Here is a 21,037-nt window from a genome sequence, read left to right on the forward strand (position 1 = left end):
CTGACTTGTTTGTACGCATTTCCCCACAAACTATCCTACAAAGAGCCCGTGTGTGAGACGAGGCCGCAGCTCGCTCCCAGGGGTCAGGAGGTTTGTTATTGCTGCGTGGCCTCACTCGTGGTCATCTGTGTAATTGCTTTACTGCGACATTGTAGGGACCTGAAGCTGGACAACGTGATGCTGGACAGCGAAGGGCACATCAAGATCGCCGACTTTGGCATGTGCAAAGAGAACATCTGGGACGGGGTCACTACCAAGACCTTCTGCGGCACCCCTGACTACATCGCGCCTGAGGTAGGAGACCTGCAAGGCAGGAGGTGTTTGGGGATGGCACTTCCAGGGGGGAGAACCTCCTCCAAGAGAGAACCCACTCAGCAGGAGCCACCGTGCTCCCGAGGGGTCTGAGCCAGAGCCATGGGGAAGGTGCCGTGCCGGGGAGCCCGCACCCCTGCCAGCCCCGGGCTGGGAGAAAGGAATTACCCGTGGGTAACGTTTCCCTGGGAAGTGGAGATTTTTGGATCCCTTCAGCTTGCTGCCCGCAGGAAGGGCTGTGTGCCTGGGGAGGAAAGGCGCCCTGCCCTGCCCATGGCTCGAGATTGCTCCAGTTGCTGTGCGTTTGGTTATCGCTGGCAAGATGAAGTCGCACACAGCATTTACGTGAAGTGCTCCATGTGTGCAATTTAATGTCAGATTTGTGAAATTCAGGTAGGTAATTATTTGCAGACGTCTGTTCCCTTGAAATAAAAATATCCCTCTGAAATCTCACTTTGCTGAATTTTCAATGATGAGATTAATATTTATTCATTTAAATATTTTAGAGAGATTCTCTTTGCTAGGACAGACTTAGGTGCACTTGTATGCTAAGCTATGCTGGGTTTTGCTGCAGCCAGAGAGGCTTTTAATTACTAGTTCAAATGTGTATTGCGTATTCTTGTCCCACCAAGATTAATATTGGTGTCCTATTGCTACGCAGCTCTCTTGCTCTGTGTGATTAATACTCTTTCAAAGCAGGACAAATGACCGGTTCTCTTGGTATTTGGCTGAGCATTATCATTTACACTCTTATTTTCTTCTGCTTGCTCTTTTTTTTTTTTTTTCCAAAAGAAAAACAGGAAATGGGAAATTAGGATAAAAATCACTGGAGTATCCAGGAATCCCATTAAATCCTGCTACCAGTGGGTCTCAGAAGAGGAAAGATACACGTCCCCTGCTTTACAACACAAAGTGGGGCACTGAGTTCCACCGTGGCCTGCTGCAGGGTGGCCAAGGCAGTGGCATGGCCCGGCCCCACGTCCTCCCCATGGGACCCCCGTTTTGAGGGCAGCACGCGATCGGCATTCGTGCCTGAGCGCGTGAGTCTTTGCAGAATAGAGTTCAGTAATTGAGAGGAATAAATTGGGTAATTGTTTTGCATTAAGTAGCAGATGGCGAAGCCCAAGGCCTGTCCAACCCCGAGCGCTGAAATGCCGCCCGTCAGCTGCACCCAGCAAACGAGCCAGAGCCTGGGATGGAGCCCCTGGGCTCCCCACGCACCCCGGGCTGAGCACACCCTGCTTGGGGGCAGATCCCGTGCCCTCCTGCAGGGCTGTTCCGCTATGGAAGTCACAGCATTTCAGATTTTACAAAGTAAATCACGGAAAATGTAGGAATATTTGTGCTTTGGTGCCTGATCCAACATAAATTTTGATATTAGATTTTAAAAAAAAAAAAAAAAGAAAAAGAAGTTACATCAGCATTGACTTTAACTGCAAAACAACCGCATTGCTCAGCTAAGGGTGGTGCTGTTAGGTTCTGTTAGTTTTTGCTGTTTGTTTGTTTGTGTGTGTGAGGGAGGGAGGTTCTGTAATAAATAAGAGAAAGCAAACTGGCAACCTGGAAGGCAGAGTTTTGACTATACCCACATTCTGCAAGCCTGTTTTGAAGGGCCTCAACCTGTACACAGAGGGCCAAACTCTGGGTTATTTCAAACAAATGCACTGAAATCAACAGCAAAAAAACCCATATTGCATCAAGGTAACCACAAAGAGTTCCTGCTCCTGCTCCTGTTGAAGCAACGTGCCTTGCTGTGAGTGCTCTGAAAGGGCACAGTAAATGTGCTGGGGTTTTGCCTGAATCAGAAGGAATTTGCCCAAAATCACAGTGAATATTCTGGTGTGTTGTTTTTTGTTGTTGTTTTTTTTTTTTTTTTTTTTTTTTCCAATATTTAGTGCACATCTGTAGAATGATTTCTTTTAAACTTACTGGATCCTTGGCCTATTGTGTGTTCTGTTTATAATTGCAATTTCACACTATTTCGGAGAATCAAGTCTCAGTAAATAACCTTGTCCTTTTGACCCGGACTACAGCTTGAAATTAGTTTGCGTTGTGCCAACAGGTGAGAAATGGATGTGTAATCCTGCTGTTTGTGTTGTTTCCAGATAATTGCTTATCAGCCCTATGGGAAGTCGGTGGACTGGTGGGCATTTGGAGTCCTGCTCTATGAAATGTTAGCTGGCCAGGTAATTGAATTTTAATTGATTCCTATGGGTTGGTGCTAAATTCCGTTGTGAGCACATGCTGACGTGCAATTTGCTCTGGTGCTGGTGACTGGGGGGGGCCTCAGCTCCGTGCAGGAGATGGAGCTGGGACCGGAGCCGTGGCGCGGGGGCGAGGGGCTGAGCTGCTGCCCCCAGGGGCAGACACAGAGATGCCGCTGATCCTCGGCTTGCTTTGCTCCAGGCTCCCTTTGAGGGAGAAGATGAAGACGAACTCTTCCAGTCCATCATGGAGCACAACGTGGCCTACCCCAAGTCCATGTCCAAGGAGGCGGTGGCGATCTGCAAAGGGGTAAGGGCTGGCTGCTGGTGGCTGCGAGCAGCGGGCGCGCTCCCACAGGGCTGCAGGCTCCCGGAGCAGGTTCCTTTGGGTTGTGGTGGATAAAGGCTGGCTACGTCCTGATGTTGTGCTCGTGGTTGTTGCTTGGGGCTGAGCCTCATCTCAGCCAGACAGTGCTAAGCAGGGCTATAAATATGGTTTTGTGTAGGAATTTTAAAATGTTAGCTTTTAATAGTTAATATTTAAAACTTCTGAATGTTCTATATCTCAAAATAGTGTTTCTATCTACAAATGACACATCTTGCATTTAATGCTCCCACTGCTGTCCCTTGCCAGTTTTGGATTCAGAGTTGGTGTTACAAACAGGATGTTTGCTTCTCTGATGGGGCAATGCTGCTGAAGGTGCTCCACGCTCAGACTGGTCCCAGGGAAGCAAGGCTTCCCCAGCCACCTGGCAAATCACCTTCAGCAGAACACAGTAAAATTGACACCTCGATTTAGAAACCACACTACTGACTAAAGGGGGAATTTCCACAAAATTTCCGCACCTTCCTTCATTCTCTCGTTGGTGTTTTAATTGGGGCGTAAGGGGAAAGCCTGCTGGTTTTGTGGCTGTGCAGGAAGATGGCAAGATGCTGTGTAATGCTGAACGCCCTTATCCTTGCCGTGCCTGAGGGAATGATGCTTCTGAGCGAGCAGAGGCTGGAGCAGGGATAGGTCTTTATGCCTGCTTTGTTTTCTGTTGCATCAGTCAAAATCTGAATGCTGTAAATAGATAAGAAGAGACCGTGATTGAAACGTCTGCTGGGTGTAGCTGTAATGGCTTTTCTCACTTCTGGAAATGTGAGGCTGAATAGGAAGAAATTTAGCCATGCGTAGAAAAGCTTGGTTCTTTATAAATACTTGTCCTTTGGCAATGCAGTGGTTCCCTCTGCACAAGTGCTGTTGCAGGGAAGTGTGCAAAAAAACTCGTGATATTCTTTGCCATCACCACGCTGCTACACCAGAATTTTTTCTCAAAAATATGTGCAGTATTTAGGAACCATCAATAAGCTGGAAAAAGAGTTTTTACGTTTTCCCCTCAAATACAGGGAAGTACATTTGGGTTCACCACAGAGCCATCGAGGCCATGCTTTTTGGGTCGCTATGTGGCAGGTCTTCTGGGAGGGCACAAAACCAGCCTTGTGTTGGTCTGGAGGAAAGCAGCAGAGAAGCCCCCACGTTTGAATGTGAGGGACTTGGTACTTTACTGCCATGCTCTCCCAAAAGGATTGCAGAGGAATTTTGTTGCTCCTACACAGTTTCACTCTGGCATGTGGGTGCCAGTCATCACTTGCTGTGGATTCGGATATTGCGTTGTACAGCTCGGAGATGAAAAGCATTTGACGCTGAAAGCCTTGCATCGGCATGAGCCAAGTAACAAGTGTTCATCAGAGCGAGTTGGCTGGGAAGCAGGATGGAGAGTTAACCAGAACACAGCTCCTTGACACTACAGTCAGTGCCAATTAGTAGATCAAATGGAGCATTTTCCTTCTCCGCTGTCAGCTCGGATTTTGTTCTGAAGGCTGGTGCAGGCGCTGTTGTTTCTGTGGTGCAGGTACTTAGCTTTGCTGTCTTGAACCCTGGCTTGGCTACCAGGACCCAGCTCCCCCATCACCCAGGCTCCTGTTTTGAGCTCGTGGAGCAACGAACTTGTGCGTACACAAGAGCGTTGGCACAAATAACCAGCCCTTTTCCTTCCCATATGGAGGGCTTTGACTGTGCCTGAGCAAAGCAGCCCTTTCCAGGTGAACAGATTGCCTGTGAGCATAAGCTCCCTCTTTAATCTCTGCCTAGTAGCAAAGGCATAAAGTGGCATGTTTGCCTCCCCAAAGTTTACAGGTATTTAGAGCGGTATTTCCGCGGGCGGTGCTGCCCCAGAAAGGCAGATAGTACCTGCTGAGCGCCCTGCTTCAACCCAGTGCCCTGCGGGTACAAAGAAGGAGGCTGAGAGGCTGCGGGTGCTGTGGGGCAGCCGCTGTGCGTGCTGCTTTGGGACCAGCTGGGATGCCAGGAGCTGCTGGGGTGCATCGCCTGGCAGCGGTCTGGCAGCAGCAGGGCTGTGACACCCGCCTTACTCTGCCCCTTGGTGCAAGGTGTGTGCTGCTGAGTGAAGCCCATGAACATGTAGCATCTGCTGGCCTTCGAGAGACAAAAAACAAAGCTGCAGTTAGGGAAAGTGCTGGAGTCCACACTTGGACCTCCCTGTATTTTAAGCCACCAACATCAGATATCAGATATAACATCACATTGCAGGTGATGTGCACCTTTCAGCACCCTTCCTCATTTACAGAAGTTTGAAGGGTTTCGGTGCATTAGTGTGGGGATTAAATCAACTTGTTCCTGTTTAATACAAACAAAGCTAAATGCTTATCCTATGTAAGCCAGGAGAATCAATCTGCATGTTTATGGGGTCCTATATATCAATAACAGATGGTGTCTTCATGCTTACATGAATAAAGGCACAATAGAAAAACAAGAAAATTTAATTTTTGGACGCATATATTGAAAATACTGAATACGTGTGTTGTAGTACAGCTCTGTTCAGCTTTACAGGCAGGTACATGAAGTAGAAAATCCTTTATGATTCATTAATCAGGCTGAGCTGTTCTGACTGTGGTGTGCATTGGTGTTGCAATGAGGAAGCCAGGTTTAACACCAACACTTCAATTTGAGCGTGGGGAGTGTGCGTGCAAAACAACTCCCAGCACGAAGCAGCAGGTAAGAAACAAAACTCTGGCTGGGAGAAGCTAATTAGTAAATGAGCAGAGGCTGAATTTACTGGTGCGTGCGGGCAGTGTCTGTAGAACAGAGCGGTGCTGAGAGGCACAGACGTGTTCCCTGGTGCAGGCAGGGGCCCGCTCTCCCCATGGGGCACATCGGTCCAGCAGCAGAGCCAGGCAGGTTTGGGTCCCCCCGGGGATGGGAGCAGGTAGCAGGGAAGGGGCTGGTGCCCCCCAGCCCCAGGAGCATTCGCAGCATCCCTGCGGTGCGTGCTGTGCAGATAGGTGACCGGCACCTCGCCCTGGGTGAGGCTTTCACTGCTGGATTTTACGTGTGGGCATCTGCGAGCTTTAATGTCTGCCGAGACACAGATCCTGCAGACACAGACCTGCTTTCCCTCATTGCCTCAGATGATCTCCAGCACTAGAAGTTAAAGAGGTGAGTGCGTGTGTTCAGGAGCAGCATGTAATAAGCAAGACCCAAGAACAGATTTCTTTCCATGTTTGCTGAATGCAAACTAAGCAATTTGCAGCGACAGCCAAATCACTAAATCAGTTTATTAGCACATTTCAGGCTCTTGAACTGTTGTCAGAGACTTGCTTTAGAAAAACCTTATTGAGACACAGGATGCTTTTTATTTTCCTGCTCTAGTACAGCTAAGTGGGACCTGATTGAATTGTCAGGATGCTGTCCAGAGCCTGGTGAGGGGATGAAAAGATCCTCTTGTTTCACTGAGCCTGTATCAGCCTGAAGTGGGTGCAGCGGGAGGCAGCACTCCTGCCCTGCCTGGTCTCCTGCCCCATGCCCTGTTCCCCTCTCCTGGCAGCAGTGACCTGACCCACCAGTCCGTGCTGCTCCTTCAGCAGCTTCTTCCACCTCGCCAGGCATCTTAGGCTCAGGCATACTTAATATACTTAATAATAAGGTCTTAATAATACTTAATAATGAGGTCTCTGGCTGCAGCACCAGAGACCTCATTATTTCCCCCAAAAAATAAAACACAAGTTTCACAAGCATCTTGACGCTGTTTCCACTGTGCCCTGCAGCCCCCAGCCCCTCCACCTGCCCCCCTGTGCCCCCAGACCCCTCCCTGCAGACTCGTGTTGAGGTGCACGCAGCTCCCTGTGGCCACGGGCACACAGGGCACAGGCTGCTCGCTGTGGGGCCAGCTCCATGCCCTGCCCGGCCCCACAGCAACTGCAGCCCTCGCTGCTTGGGCTGCTGTGCTGGTTGCTGTCAGGGGACACCTGGGTATAAAAACCTTTCCTGCTACCCGTCTGCGGGGTGCGGTGCGGGGCCAGCCTGGCTTCAGCCTCTGCAGAGCTGGGGGTCAGTGCGGGCAGCCCCACGTTTAATAAAGCAGTCCTTGTGTCGCAGGTGCACGGCTCATGTTCTCCGTGCTCATCAACTGTTCTAAATCTCTGGAATCTCCTTCTTATCTCCAAACACGGCTCAAACAATGCCCCCCGGATATTAATGTTTGTACAGCCGCCCTTGATTCCCGTGGCCCATTTCACTTCTCTTATTGAGTCAGTGAAGAGGAGAAGTTCAGATGATAAACAGCATTAATGGGTTGTGTGTGCTTTTTTCTCCGAGTTGACTCCTTCACTAGAAATACATCTCTTGTCTGTGTGGCTGCAGATTCAGAGAAGTGGGGGTTCTGCTTCTAGGGCTAATGAAGCCTTTTGAGGACAGATTGTCAATTTTAAATGGGCAGTGGCCTTTAAAATTAATTATGCAGCTGCTGAGAAGTTTGCCACCAAGCCAGCTGAGCACTAAGCAGCTCGTTCGCACCCCGCTGGCCCTGTTGGAGCTGCCTGGCAAGGCTGCAGCGGTGCTGGCAGGACTGCTGGCAGCCGGGCACTTCTGGTGAGCAGCTTCCTTCCACGAGGAATAGGGGCTGTGCTGCTCCCACCCTGCTCCCGTACCTGCGCTGCTGTGGCCTGCTGCATTCAGTAGCTGCCAGCCAGCCCCGTCCCTGGAGCTGCTCCTGCTTCTCCCTCCCTCCTCTGCCTCCAGCACCAAGCCCACAGAGTGCCTCAGGGAGGGCTTTGCGCCATCACAGGCTGCCCTGGGGACAGTGCCCTCTCCTGCTCCGGGCCCTGGGGATGTTTTGTGGAGCCGCGTGGCACTCCATGAATGACTTCTGCTGCTTTTTCTCTCCCGCAGCTGATGACCAAGCACCCTGCCAAGCGGCTGGGCTGTGGCCCAGAAGGGGAGCGGGACATCAAGGAGCACGCCTTCTTCCGCTACATCGACTGGGACAAGCTGGAGCGCAAAGAGATTCAGCCTCCCTTCAAGCCAAAGGCTGTAAGTGTGACTGTGTTAAGTGTGCTCCTCCTCTCCCCCTCTCCCGCACGCTCTTTCTCTCCTGCACAGTCTCCCACTCACGCTGGTGGGTGCACACGCACACGAGCATATGTGCAGGCGCTGCTCATCTTACCCGCAGCGTGGAGGTATCACATTCACCCGTTCAGAAGATCACATATCTGTAGATTTGGCACATGGCAAACAACTGTTGTGAAAGAATCACTTGCTGTACCGCCTGGATGCTTTGTCTGGCTCTGACTTTCAGGGACAGCAACACCACACGTTCCGCTCGCAGATTTAATCACGTTGCAATACTGTCACTGTTATCTCAGGGGCCAGTCTTTCTGTCTTCTTTTCTCCCTTTTTCTTAAGCTGAACAGGTTTCGCTCTGTCTTTTAAATCTAAACTTTATTTTAACATCTAGCTCAGCAGCATCGTCTGCCCCTGTTGGTAACGAAGCTGTGTTTCGCTCAACACTTTCTCTCCAAGGTAAACTCGTGGAAGGCTGGAGCCTGACTTGGGTGTGAGCGCTAATGCGGAAATGCAGAGGAGCTCTGCAAGGAGAACGTGGCTGCTCCGTGCCGTGTCTGCCTCTCTCTAAGACGGGTTTCACTAGCGAGGGACGTGCTATACGCGCTAGGGACTCGGGAGCTCTGGCTCTCTCAAGCCCTGCAGCGGCGTGGCACCACGTATTTAAATGTCAGACTGATATTTTTGCAAACGTAACTCCTGCACAGTGATGCCTTCGCACAAAACTGGGGGTCTGCTTTCCTCAGAGGCTTTCCCTGCAGTGCCCACAGCATTAGCAGAGAAGCACGCTCCTTCCTGCGTCAGAAACACGGGGATCCAGGCTGCAGGGCAGCTCGTGCTGGGTGCGGGCAGGGGTCTGAACTGCAGCCAGTTTTGCTTTCCAACAGGAGCGGCATCTTTGAGCCCCTAGCCTGTGTAGGACAGGCATTACTGGGAAAGCATTGACTGATATCAAAGTGTAGTAGCACAGAAGTCTTCGGGGGCCGTCTGCACACACCCTGGTTTGTTCACTTTGGGATCCAGCCCTTGTGCTAACAGTGCTCAGAGACCACAGCAGAGTGGGTCTGAGCGCAGGAGGGGCAGTGGCACACTCAAGGGTGCCAGATCCCAGGCTCCCGAGGCTTTTCCTTACCCTGTAAGACTCTGTTTCTCCTCAAGTCTGTGGCTGCTGCTGTTTCTCACCTCTCTGCTCGTTTGCTGATGGAACCGGTGCTGTGTCCCTCCCCTGCTGGCTGCCCTTTCCTCCTGCGCAGCGCACTGTTGCGCTGTTTGCCGTGTGTTGTGACATGCTGTTACCTCTCGTTTGTCTTGTTGCAGCTCAAAACAATTGAATTCTGTCACAAATGCTTTCTCACTGTTCTCGTGTTTTAAAATATGCAAATTTTATCTTGTTTTAAAAGTCTCATTTCTTTAAAAATCCTTTTGGTCACGGACTGTGGAACAGGGACTGGTAAGCTGTTGCCTGTCGCCTCTCACCTAACGGCTGCTGTTGGGGAAAATTCCGTGTTTGATAGGGCAGGAAGATTAGTAGAAAGGTAGGCACAGTTGATTTAGGATTTAGGTAGGATTAAGACAACTCAGGTACCTGCTGATAGCTGATATTTCAACAGCAATGCATCTGTGCAGAAAAAGCTGCTGCTTCCATGCCATCTGTGAGCATAGATCAGAGCAGCACAGCAATGAAAATCTGGGTTTGGGCAACTTCAGAATGTATTAAGGTGGGAAAGGCGCCGCTTGCTGCTTCTGACCTTTAGCTATTTGTGCAGGGGCCTGAGCACCTGCTAGAGCGGGCGCTTTGTGCTTTTTACCTCAGCCTGAGTCCCTTCCCTTTTAAAATCGGTCTTTATAAAGATAAGGTTACAGAGATTGCTGGCAAACCCAAGTTGGAAGATGCTGAATGACACACAAATGCTGTGGGCTCGGTACCTGCCCACGAGCTGCAGGAAGCCCCCCTGAGTGGCTCACTGCGTGGACACCAACCTGGCTTCGCAGAGCTCACACAGAGCTGTGCCAAGCACCATGCCAACTAATTTTGCTTAGCGAAAGGTATCCCAGGTTGGTGCTTGCTCACCGCTCAAGTAATAAAAGCCCCCCTTGCACACACAGCTCCATGCTGCCCCTGCATCGCTCCCCAGGGGACAGCCCCAGCTGCAGGCAGCTCGCCGCACAGCCCTCCCTGCTCGGCAGTGCTTTGGCAGCACCCGCATCTTCTTTTTTGCCACATTTCTCTGGTTTTGCAGCAGCTCTGCGGGCAGTGAGCGGGGGTGCAGGTGAGGGCTTGCCTCACCTCCCCAGTGCCCAGCCACCAGGGAGGGTTTCACCGCCCCTCTCGCAAAGCTGCAGCCAAGAGAAAAGCGGCTCAGCCCTCCGCCTGACTCGGGCATTGCGTACCCTGAGCTGGAAATAAATTCCCAAGAGCTCGCGCGTTGCTTTGTGCTTTGTGCTTGATTAACCTTTATCACAGAGACGGTAACGAGACAGATCAGGGTCTGGGTTGTCTTTGGCGTGCAGAAAGTCAGCGGTTTTGACATGGGGCTGTGCTTGGCTGCTCCTGGGTTTGGTTTGTGCATAACAATTCCTTTCATGGATCCGCATTTACCCTGGGAAGTGTATTTACACTTGCCTGCTCTCTCCATCTCTCATTGAGATAATTATTGTTTTTGGTATCTAATTACTCCTTTACTTTACATAAAGCCTAGTGATTTGAAAAGTCTCCTCATTTTGAAAGCATTGAAATCAAATGGCAGAGCACAGGATTGCTCACAACAGGACAGTGGTTTAAAAATTTCCTTTTAATCTAATAATTTTTAATAGCATAAATGAATATTCCTCTAATTACTTTGAATTAAATGATAGTGAAATGCCATTTATAAACCAGGATTTGAAAACACTCCGGTTCTCCTGCCTGTGCATCTTGGTGGCCACAGTTTCAGTCCCTGGAGAGGAGACTCAGGGATGTGGGCAGACGTGTGCTCGCCGGGTCATCTCCCCAGGGGCTGTGGCTACAACCATGGTCTGGGCCAAAAAACTGGGAAAACGAGGGCGTGTTCAGCCCGCTGGGAATGCAGACTTCATCACAGCCCCAAAACAGCCATCCTTGGCTTTCTGTGATCTTTGATCGCATCTCAGGGATCAATGGAAAATATTTTATGATGCCTTTTGTCTCTATTTGAAATCAAGCTAGAAGCTGATAAAATAAAAAGGCTATCTTCTAAACTGACAGTTTTATTTCTGCTGCTAGAAAAAAAAGTCATTTTCTGGTGGCTATAAATATTAGGCAGGACACATTGGGGATTTATGTAAGATAAATTCCCACCCTCCCCCTTTCTCCATTCAGGATGGAGTGATGCCTGCACATTAATAAAGTACTAAAAGCAATTTTTCACAGCGTGGCTTTAGATAAATGTAAAAATTCATACGACATGTCTCCCGTCCTTTAAAGAGGAACTTAATTTTAGAAGCTGTAAGGGATGGAGCTCCTGCAGGTGTCGGCCACGTGCAGCCCGGAGCAGTGGGACCCTTCTCCCTGCCCCTGCGAGTGGGCAGCCCTCACCTCCGTACCGGGGGGCTGGCAGGATGCTGCCACAGAGCCACTGGGGTCGGGCAGGGTTTGTGCTCCACCAGGAACCTGGTGGCCTCAGTATGCATGTACTGAGCAGCACCTCTGCAAGGTTGCAAGGTAGTTTGAGTCACTGTCACCATAATAGGATAGCACAGGTGCATGGTAACAGCCTTTAAAAGCTGTGTTTGGGGTTGGATGCAGCTTCTGTAAAGCCAAAGATAATTTCCAGCCTTGAAGTATTTATTTTATCCATGAGAAAGCACGCCCTCCTCTTTGGGAGCTATTTGTGTTGTTGACCAGGCGGTGTTATACATCAGAACAGGTCTGCAGGAATAAAGCCAAACTTCACAAAGCTGGACACAAAACATTATGGATAGGTGCAAGTTCTAAAATTTTCCATCCACATATTCTTGCCTTATTGCATTATGGTGAGAATAATCATTTGCCAATATGCATATTCAAAGTATATTTGTACCTTCTATCCCAATAACTGGCAGCACTTCACAAGGATTAGTTTTTAAATCTTTCTGATGGAGTTGCTTTTGTTGATTTTTTTAAGACAGCACATTTCTCCGTAGCGAAAAGGAGGCTAGTGCTGTCAGACATTTCACATGAGCTGCCTCGCATGTCTCCACCAAGATCTCGTGAAGCTAATAGGCAATGACAGCTATATTTTCAAAGCACTGTAAAGCTTTCAGTGTATATTGGATGTTGATAGAATCTGCAGGTGAGCTGCTTATTACCAGGTAAACCCTGCTATGTCGCGTGTTACCGCACTGATAACCTTAAGCACTGCAGACTTTCTCAGTAATCTTGCCCATAGTGTGTTTTATCTCAGTGCTGAGGGGGAAGTCTGGTGACAATGTGGCCTCGCAAAGCCCGTGTCTCTTTGTTTCATGATGTTAGCTTCCAGCCTTTGTGGAGCAAGCAACTTCAATTTTGGGAATTTATTTTCTATTTTGATGTTAATGTGATGGCTTTCAGGAAGGCGTCAGGCTGATGCTGACTTGTCAAACACCTAAAACATGAATTTTGCAAGAATCTAAAGCTGTGCTTGATTGCGTGGTCTGCAGTCTACCAGCTCTTCCCTAAGAAACTGGAGCTGTGATGGGCATTGTTCCAGTTCCTTATGGTGGGAATTGCCAGCTTCTCAGGAGCCCACCTTGCAATAGTTTCTGGGTATCTGTGAACTTTGCTCCTGCCCTGCATTAGAGAGGGGTTGCTTTTGGCATTTGAACCACCCAGAAATGAGGTGCACTGCCTCAGCAATGCCTCGGAGAGCTTCTGCAGGCGAGGCTCTCAGGGCTGTCAGTGCAGCCACACGCGTGCCTCATGGGGAGCTGTGACTGTCCCCAGCCTCGGCAGGGACAGGGGCTGGGACTGGACACGAGCTGCAGGTGGGGACACTGGTATGGCTGGGAGGATAACCAGAGGTCAGTGCTGCTGCTTCACGGGCACATCCCCGCTAGTTTGTGTCCACCTGTTCCTCCTGGGGATGAAATTCAGAGAGAAGATGGGGAGAATTGCCAGGGGAAGGGTCTGTGTGCCTAGCAGGGCTCAGTAAGGTGGGACAAGAGCAGTTAACCAGCCGGGCCTGCCAGTCCGCTTGCTTCACTTGTGCTTTGTGTCTTCATTATCCATCCCCTTCCTGGCTTTCTGCTGTTGCTTTTTGTCCCAGGCTCTGTGTTTTCTGGTACATGGACTCTTACCCTGTCTTTAGAGAGGTCGTTTTCCACTTGGGTCTCTGTGCTTTAAGTCAGGGGCTTGCAAAAGGTGGCTCCTGGAGGGCACCATGTGGGCAGCATTGTGCCAGGCATGGGCCAGCTGTGTCAGGGTGTCCCACATAACCGCAGCACTGATGAAAGGCTTCTTCAGAGGCTGCATGAAAAGGCTGCTCAGGCTCCTTTGGGAAGCCCTCATTTTACTACAGATCCAGTAAACTGGCTTGCACTGTGTCTGCCTGTTCAGTTATGAGTGTTTTGTTCAGATTTTTTGGGTTTCTTTTTGCCTAACACTTCCCCTGGGCAGCACCAATTCATTTTTGTATCAAAATCCTGGAAAAAGAAGCTGTGTTTACCCCAAGTGTTGCAGTTACATGGCCACAACAGCACGGTAGAGGGGTAGGAGAGGAAAGGTGCTTCCAAGGTCTCTGAGTGCTGAGTTAGAAACCGTGTCCAGCTCAGGGCCATGGCAGGAGATGCGCTGGGGAGCAGCAGCTTGACAAAGGCAGGCCAGAAATGTGCTGTGGACATGGACATGTGAATTAGGAGGATACGGTACTGGGGAGGGGTGGGCTCAGGGGCTGGACATGCAGGTATTCAGCAGGGCTGTAGCTGGAGTTAAATGGACTCAAACATTACCTGTTGAACTTTTTTCGGAGACGAGGGAATAATAAGTGTTGCACTTGTTGCTGTAAGAATGTGGTAAGAGCTGCCAAAAGAGCAGAGCAGTGGCGGCTGATGGATGTTCCTCTTGTCTTCCCTGAAACGTCCTCTCTGGCAGAGTAAGGCACTGGGAAATGTTGGAGTTTACATGTATTTGCTTTAATATTTTATTACATTTAGTCTGATGTTTATTAAAAATGTAAATCTGCTTCCTCAGCAAATGAAAGTTAAATACCAGGAGGAATTGTCCCAGCACTTTAGGCATGTGTTCTCCGCAGGGAAGTGGACGGGGAGAAGTGACGGGCTGAGCGCTGCTGGCTTCTGCATCCCTCCTGCAGGAGAGAGGCAGGGCCAGGAGAGCACCGTTTGTGTGACGGCTCCAAAAGGGGGGGAGTTCACCAGCCCTTAGAGCGGAGTCATTAGCTGCAGTTTGAACGGGATGTGACATGCATGTGATAGGTGGTAATTGAGCGCAATCTGTGGCTGCTGCAGTAACCCAGCATCCACCTGTTTTTAGCTATTGCTATTATTATTATATTAAATGATCACTTGCAGCGCAGGAAGTTACAGGACCCTTGTTTTGATTGCTAAGAAAATTAAATAAAGCGTCTGGCACGTCGCCCTGCTCCTGACCTCCCTGGTCCGCTGCAGATGGAGGCGCAGCCGCCAGGTCCTCGGCTGCTGCCTGGGCACCAGCTCCGAGGCAGCCGAGGGTGATGCTGCCTGGCTCCAGGGGCTCTGGCTTTCTGAGGTGTTTTTTTCTGAGCCAGCCGGGCTGTGCCACCCAGGCTCCGGTGTTTTGGGGCTCTTCTGTCACCCGGTGATGCTGGGAGGGAGCTCGCCAGCCCTCCTGGCCTCCTACCCTGCCTCAAGCAGTGTTAATAGCTGCCTTCAAGGGCAGGAGAGAAATGGCTGCAAGAAGGGTGTTTAAAGACAGGCAGCCTTGTGCAGGTGCTGTGGAGAGCTCTCGGGATGCTCTGTACGGAGAGCTGCACGGCTGCCACGTGCACAAAGCTGCCGGCCTGAGCATCCCAGTGCCCCAGCTCCTGCTGCAGCAACCAGGCTCTGCCTGCCCCTGCCCCGGTCCCTGCCTGGCCCTGGCCAGCACTGTCCAGCCCTCCGTGCCCGGCAGCAGCCTGGGAGCAGAGGGGATGGGGCTGTGGTCATGGATGAGTGTCCAGCAGGCACATTGGGGAGGGACAGAGCAGGCCTGGAAATTTCCAGCAGCACAGCTGCCTGCATCGAGCCTCCAGCCTGCAGTGGTTTACCCAGAAAGAGCTCTGCAGAAGGTGAGAGGCCCTCTCCTTGAGCAGGAGCAGGGAGAGTCCTCTAAGCAGCCCGGGCATGATGAAAACTTGCAGTTCCCAGGACAGGAGGAGTGATCTTGCAGTTCCCAGGACAGGAGTGATCAAGCGCAGGCACGTGTCTGGCTACAACCTAAAACTGCAGGGCACTTTCAGAAGAGAAACTGCGTGTGCATGGCAGTGTGGGACAAGGTAGGGGACTGCATGCAGACAGGAGAAAGGCAGCAAGTAATTGCACTCCCATCTCATTCCTCCCTTGCAATTACTTACCATGGCACACCCAGCAGATTTGTGTCGGTCTCTGGCTACTCCATGAGATACCATCACCTGACGACTAACAAAACCCATGAGTGTTTTGCACCTTTTTCTTTTCTGCCATTTGCTGCGTTGAAATAACCCACTCTGTGAGGTGTGACTGGGAGGGGTTGCTGCACACCGCATCCCGTTTGTGTTTGCTTTGTTTCTCCACCCACCATACGTTCTTTTCTTCCCCTCTCATAGTGTGGACGCAATGCTGAAAACTTCGACCGGTTTTTCACTCGCCATCCACCCGTGTTAACACCTCCTGACCAGGAAGTCATCAGGAACATTGACCAGTCAGAATTCGAAGGATTTTCCTTTGTTAACTCTGAGTTTTTTAAACCTGAAGCCAAGAGCTAAGTAGCTGTGCAGATCTCATTCCTGCATCTTTATCATCCGGTCCCAACTGCTGTTGTGGTGACATATTCCATTGCAAAAGCTGCATTCATGGTTTTTCTTTAGTAATACTACTAGAGTGACCATATTTCAAAGCCAGAAGTGTCTTCACATGATTTGGGGCATGCCAGAAGGGTAGGTGATGTGCAGTAAGTAAAAACAATGTTTTTATGAAATTTTGTTTGTAAAAAATGAAAATAGTGTATTGGCTAACAGGTAAAATGGACAGGTGTCGGCCATGACAATGAGGAGGAATCTCTTAACCATGTGCTTTGATTCCCTCTCTTCCCCTTTTTAACTCTTTTAATATAATCATGAAATTTTAATCTGTCGCTTTCTTAGCCTTAGGGGCAAGTAAGTGGTTTTTTACCAAGCCTTTCCCCAGGTGCAGGCACGCATCCTGCAGTGCAGGTGCTGCCAGCTAAGCCTGTAAGCTCCTCGTAAGAGTGGAGGGTTGGTCGGGAGAGCTGAGATGCTGCAGATCCTTGGTTCTCTGGTAGCTCCACCACGTGTTGGCTTAACCCACCACGGAACCTCCTGCCCCCCAGCACGTGTGTGGGCAGGCACCGCTCTCCTCGTTGGGTCTTCAGTAGCAGCGATAAATTACTAGGGAAGCCAGGTCTGCTGTTTACACAGATTTCTCCTGATCATGCAGTTTCTAAGTAGCATTTTTATCATCAAAAGAAACATATCCAGTTGTAAACAGGAAACATGAAAGAGCTGCTGTAGATGCTTTCAAATCCATGGTCACCCTAGTAAATATCACACAACATTGGTTCTCATACCAAAACATTTTCTTTTTTTTTTTTTCTTTCAAATGCCAAAGCAATTGATTGAGTTTGTTACCTGCGCTTTAAATGTGTCAAAAATGGTATTAACAAAATGAGATGCTATTTAACATTGAACAGTATTGTGAATTCTGATATGAAGCTTGTAAAGAAATTTGTTTCAACTAATACTCCTACTTTAAAAAAAATGCCGCTAGATATTTAAATTGCCTAAGTTTTGTTTCTGGCATCAGAGAAGAGTTTCAGGAAGGATGCATTTCTCTAGGAACAGTACCAAGCGTACAGCTTCCTTTTATACTGTTCTGCAGATGTTCGTGGGCTCTCACTTTGTATCGGTCTGCTTTCAGTTGTAACGTGCCAATTTATTTTTTTTTCCCAGTACTGATGATAAAATAAAAAAAATGCGAAATAATGTGAAAGAAACCTGCATTTGTTTGGAAGTAATGAAATTCTACAGGCCTGGGCGCAGGGATGCCGGGAGCGCCACGCTGTGGGCTGCCAGCTGCTGAGCTGGGACCATGCTGGCTCCACGGTGTCCGGTGAGCAGAGCAGGCAGGAGCACCCGGCACAACGCTGCCCTGCACCTCCCTGCTCCATCTGCCCCCCAGCACAACGTCCTGGGAGCATCTTCCAAGCAGAGAGGCCGCGCATCGTCAGCAGCAGCCAGCATCAGCCAGCGGTGAGCCTGCTGAGCAGCCGCACGTGCACAGGGAGAGGCTTTTCTTCTCTCCACTGTCCCTCGGAGGAAGGACGACTCGGACATCGGACGGCCCTCCTGTGGGTGCTGCCGTTTGGGTATCTCTTTAAATGCCTTGAATGGAGACAATCGCAGCGTGCACTTAGGATTTCTGGAAGCTGCAGTCGCAACTATCTCGGTGAGGCAGCATGCCGTGTGTCGGTGACTCATCGCCCTGCCTGCTCGCTCTCAAAGGAGCAGTTGTTAAAAGCAATTGGCAGTTTCAGCTAAAGAGGGATTACAGGTTCCTGCTAGCTTCCCTTCTCCTGAACACATGCAGAATTTCCTTTCTGTCTTTGGAAACCCACTTGTGCTGAATTACCGCAGTTGTGAGCTCTGCAGGATTTTTCTGAGCAGCACCGGATGGCAGCAGCGCTCGCAGCAGCAGGAGCTGGTCCTGGCTGTGCCTGGCCTGTGGGAAGGGGCTCCGAGGCCGCAGGGGTCGAGGCTCAGGATGGGGACAGGCACTGCCCCACCAGCCCCAGCCAGGTCGCAGGTGTGCCCTGCAGGAGCCCTGGTGCTGCTGCCACACGGTGCCCCTGCACTGCTGTGCCCTGCTCCGCTCTGTCCTGCCCCACACCTCCTGGAGCCCCTGAGTCCTTCACCGGAGGTGTTTTCAGCCTTGAATTTCCCCATCCTTCTCCTCTCTCTGTTTACCAGATCTGTGTAGCCATTCCCTACCTGCTTACAAGCTATTCGTCATCTTTGACAGAGGCCAAATTGCCAGCAATTTCAGACGAAACTCAAGGTAAGAAATCAGCAGAACCTGCTTTGCTGCACTCACAGCTGAGCTCTCCTGTTTATGCGTTTTCCTGCCAAGGCCCTGGAGGAGCGAGAGGCAGAAGCTGCAGGAGGAGGCTGTGCAGGGGCAGCTGGCAGCCCTGAGCCCCTTCCCAGCACAGCGCCGACAGTTCTGGGGCTCTCTGCATCCAACAAGCCACAGGTTTCGCTCACCCCGAGGGCTCCCAGGCTGAGCAGAGAAGCAGCCCCTGGCACCACCAGCACAGACTGCTCCGAAGGGCTGGGGACCGCCGTGGCAAGATGCACAGGTGCCAGATGTGCCCATTTTGTTCCCTTCACAGTGTTCCTGCTGGGGGAAGCTCCTGGCTCGGTAGGACAGCATCGTCTGGGTGCTTGTTTGTTCGAGTTGACGTGGCCCTCAGGAACCGTTTGACAGCTCAGCATCCTGAGAACACGGCAGGAGCCCGGTGCCAGCACCACCTCCTTCCTTCTGCACGTGCTGGGGTCTGCCCTACACTTACATTTCTGCTGCTTCCTGCTTTGTCTGGCAGAGCTCTGCATCTGAAGCCTCCCCTTCCCCACTCCTGTTCTGTGTCCCCAGATCCTCCCCTTCTTCCTTCTTGGTGTCTGGGAGGTGAGTGCAGGGCTGTGCCAGCCCCGAGCTGTCTTGTCTGCAAAGCTGCAGCCCCAGCCCCCATGGGGTGAGCAGGCTGGGACTGCCGGAGCCAGCAGGGCAGGCAGGGTTCAAGGCTTTGCTCATTTGGCTGTGCATCCACCTCCTGGCTTTTCTCCAGCTCCTTCCTTGCTCCTTGAGCTCTGTCCCTGTTTTTCTTCCGGCTTTGTCTCCTCTTGGCCATCCTTGGCTCTGTCTGCCCTCTTGTCTTCTTCACAAGGCTGGAGCTGCCTCAAAGCAATAATTCCCATGGGGAGCAGCACCCCATGAGGATGTGGTGGTCCTGAGCCTCCACTCAAGTTGGGGCTCATCTCCAGAGGGTCGGTGCAGCTGTGGTGAAGAACACATTTGTGATGCGGTGCTCCTGTGCAGCGCCGTCAGGAGCCGGGGCAGGGTGGAGGGCAGGGGGCCGGGCTGTTTGCTGCATTCTGGCCGTGCTCCTGCTCGGGGCTCAGAGGTGTTGGCATCTCTGCCCCACCACCAGCAGGCATCTGCAGCCCATGGCATGGTTCAGGACAAGAGGAGCTGCAGCTGAGGGGCAGCATATTGCCTGCTGGGTGTTTCATCAAAAAAAAAACGTTCTGCAGGTTCCTACAAGACACCGAATTTGTAACCTGCAGGGCCACTTGTCCAGCCCAGCAGCTGCTGGAGCAGGGGGCGCTGACTGTGGGGCTCCCAAAGCATCCCAGCCCTGGGGCTCCACGCGGGGCTCCTGCTCCTCTCTGCATCAGCCCAGCCTTTGCTGTAGCCCAGCCTTCAGCCAAAAGGGAGCCACAATCGTGGTGCAGGCATGCCCTTGGGGCCAGCACAGGTGCCTGGGAGAGGCTGAGCACTGCAGCAAGTAATTAGAAGCACAGGGGAGGTTTCCTCCCCATTCAAGCTGCTATGTAGAGGCACTGCTGGAAAGCCCTTTGTCCCTGCTTGCTCTAACAGCAGCTCGGAGCAGCAGTGGTTTCACAGCCCCGCATTACGCTGCTGGCTGCTGCTGCTCTGCAAGGAGCATCCTCCCTCCCTGTGCTGCCCTTATGGATGAAGGATCCTGGGTGCTTATGTGGGATCTTCAGCGTTTTGGTTTCCCCTTCAGCCCAGGCTCGGAAACATCCTGCAGCCAGAACACACCTTCACTAGGCAGAGGGACTGACCGATGTGCTAATAGTAGGTTATCGGTGCTAATTGAGACAATGACTTGTTTTTTCCTTTTTTTTTTTTTTTTTTTTTCAGCTTGGTTGTAGTTGCAAAGTTGTTCCTTTTATGAAATTAAAATGATAGAAGGTTGCATTTGTGGAATTTTCATTCTTTGAGGTTTTGAACTGCTGTGTATTTTATATCTACAACCCTGGAGCAAATCACATCCTCACCTTAAATTAAATCAGTAAAACACTGCGTCGATCAATACCATATCGTGACGTAATCTTAAAAAAAAATATATATATATCAAACTTAAAGTGAAAGGAGCTCTTACAGCTGATCATTTTGTGCAAATTTTGAAATTGTACTGAACATTCATTTCCATCTCGAGGCGTGTTGCTTCCTCCAGGCTCCTCCTTGCGCGTGTGAGTGCAGTGCTGGGTGTGCATGCCGGGAGCTGCTGCTGTTCTCTCTCAGAGCCTCAGGTGCTCCCTCCTGCCCTCCACCCTCTGGTTGTGTGTCAGGGGCGGGCTGGACAGCCACTATGCTGCCCTTGCCCATGGTGCCGGTTGTTTTGTTGCACAGGGGCTGCGGCCACGTGCAGGGGACCTCAGTCTCTGCTCCCATCTGCTCCCAGTCGTGCAGCGGAGCCCAGCACTGCCCCGTTCCTGCACCCCATGTTTCCCAGTTTAACTCTGTGCTTTCCGTTTGACAGAAAGACAAACGAGACACTTCCAACTTCGACAAAGAGTTCACCAGGCAGCCTGTGGAGCTGACGCCCACCGACAAACTCTTCATCATGAACTTGGACCAGAACGAGTTTGCTGGATTCTCCTACACTAACCCGGAATTTGTCATTAACGTGTAGTCGCGGTGCAGACGCTGCCCTCCCTGCTCCCGCAGCCCGAAACTTCAGCTCGCCTTGTAAATACCGACACTAGTCTTCCGGGATCAGCAGTGCATACATACATACCCTCATCAAAACACGACGACCGCTTGTTTTAGGAGGCCTCTGTATGTGTGTGACACTTGCTAGCTTGGGTTCCCTAGCAGGAAATGTGCGGGGTTTTGAGTTAACAAGCAGTAATACTTCTAGGAACTGTAGTTG

At 50.9% G+C, this 21,037-nt stretch overlaps 1 protein-coding gene across 2 annotated transcripts in view; it reads left to right on the top strand.

Moving 5' to 3' along the window:
- Positions 1-20,829, top strand: part of PRKCB (protein kinase C beta) — a 113,258-nt gene extending 92,429 nt beyond the window's left edge. Inside the window, exons 13-17 of one of the 2 annotated variants that reach the window (XM_082772683.1) lie at positions 156-294; positions 2,418-2,498; positions 2,719-2,826; positions 7,747-7,887; positions 20,645-20,829. In XM_082772683.1, the coding sequence (XP_082628809.1) occupies positions 156-294; positions 2,418-2,498; positions 2,719-2,826; positions 7,747-7,887; positions 20,645-20,797 (622 nt within the window). In that variant the 3' untranslated portion in view covers positions 20,798-20,829. Of the gene's footprint in view, positions 1-155; positions 295-2,417; positions 2,499-2,718; positions 2,827-7,746; positions 7,888-15,668; positions 17,091-20,644 lie in introns of those variants that run through there. The other variant, XM_082772682.1, reaches the window with a different exon arrangement.
- The last annotated feature ends 208 nt before the right edge of the window (positions 20,830-21,037 follow it).

This window comes from Aythya marila, assembly GCF_965140915.1.
Source record: "Aythya marila genome assembly, chromosome: 15".
In the NCBI taxonomy this organism is placed as follows: domain Eukaryota; kingdom Metazoa; phylum Chordata; class Aves; order Anseriformes; family Anatidae; genus Aythya; species Aythya marila.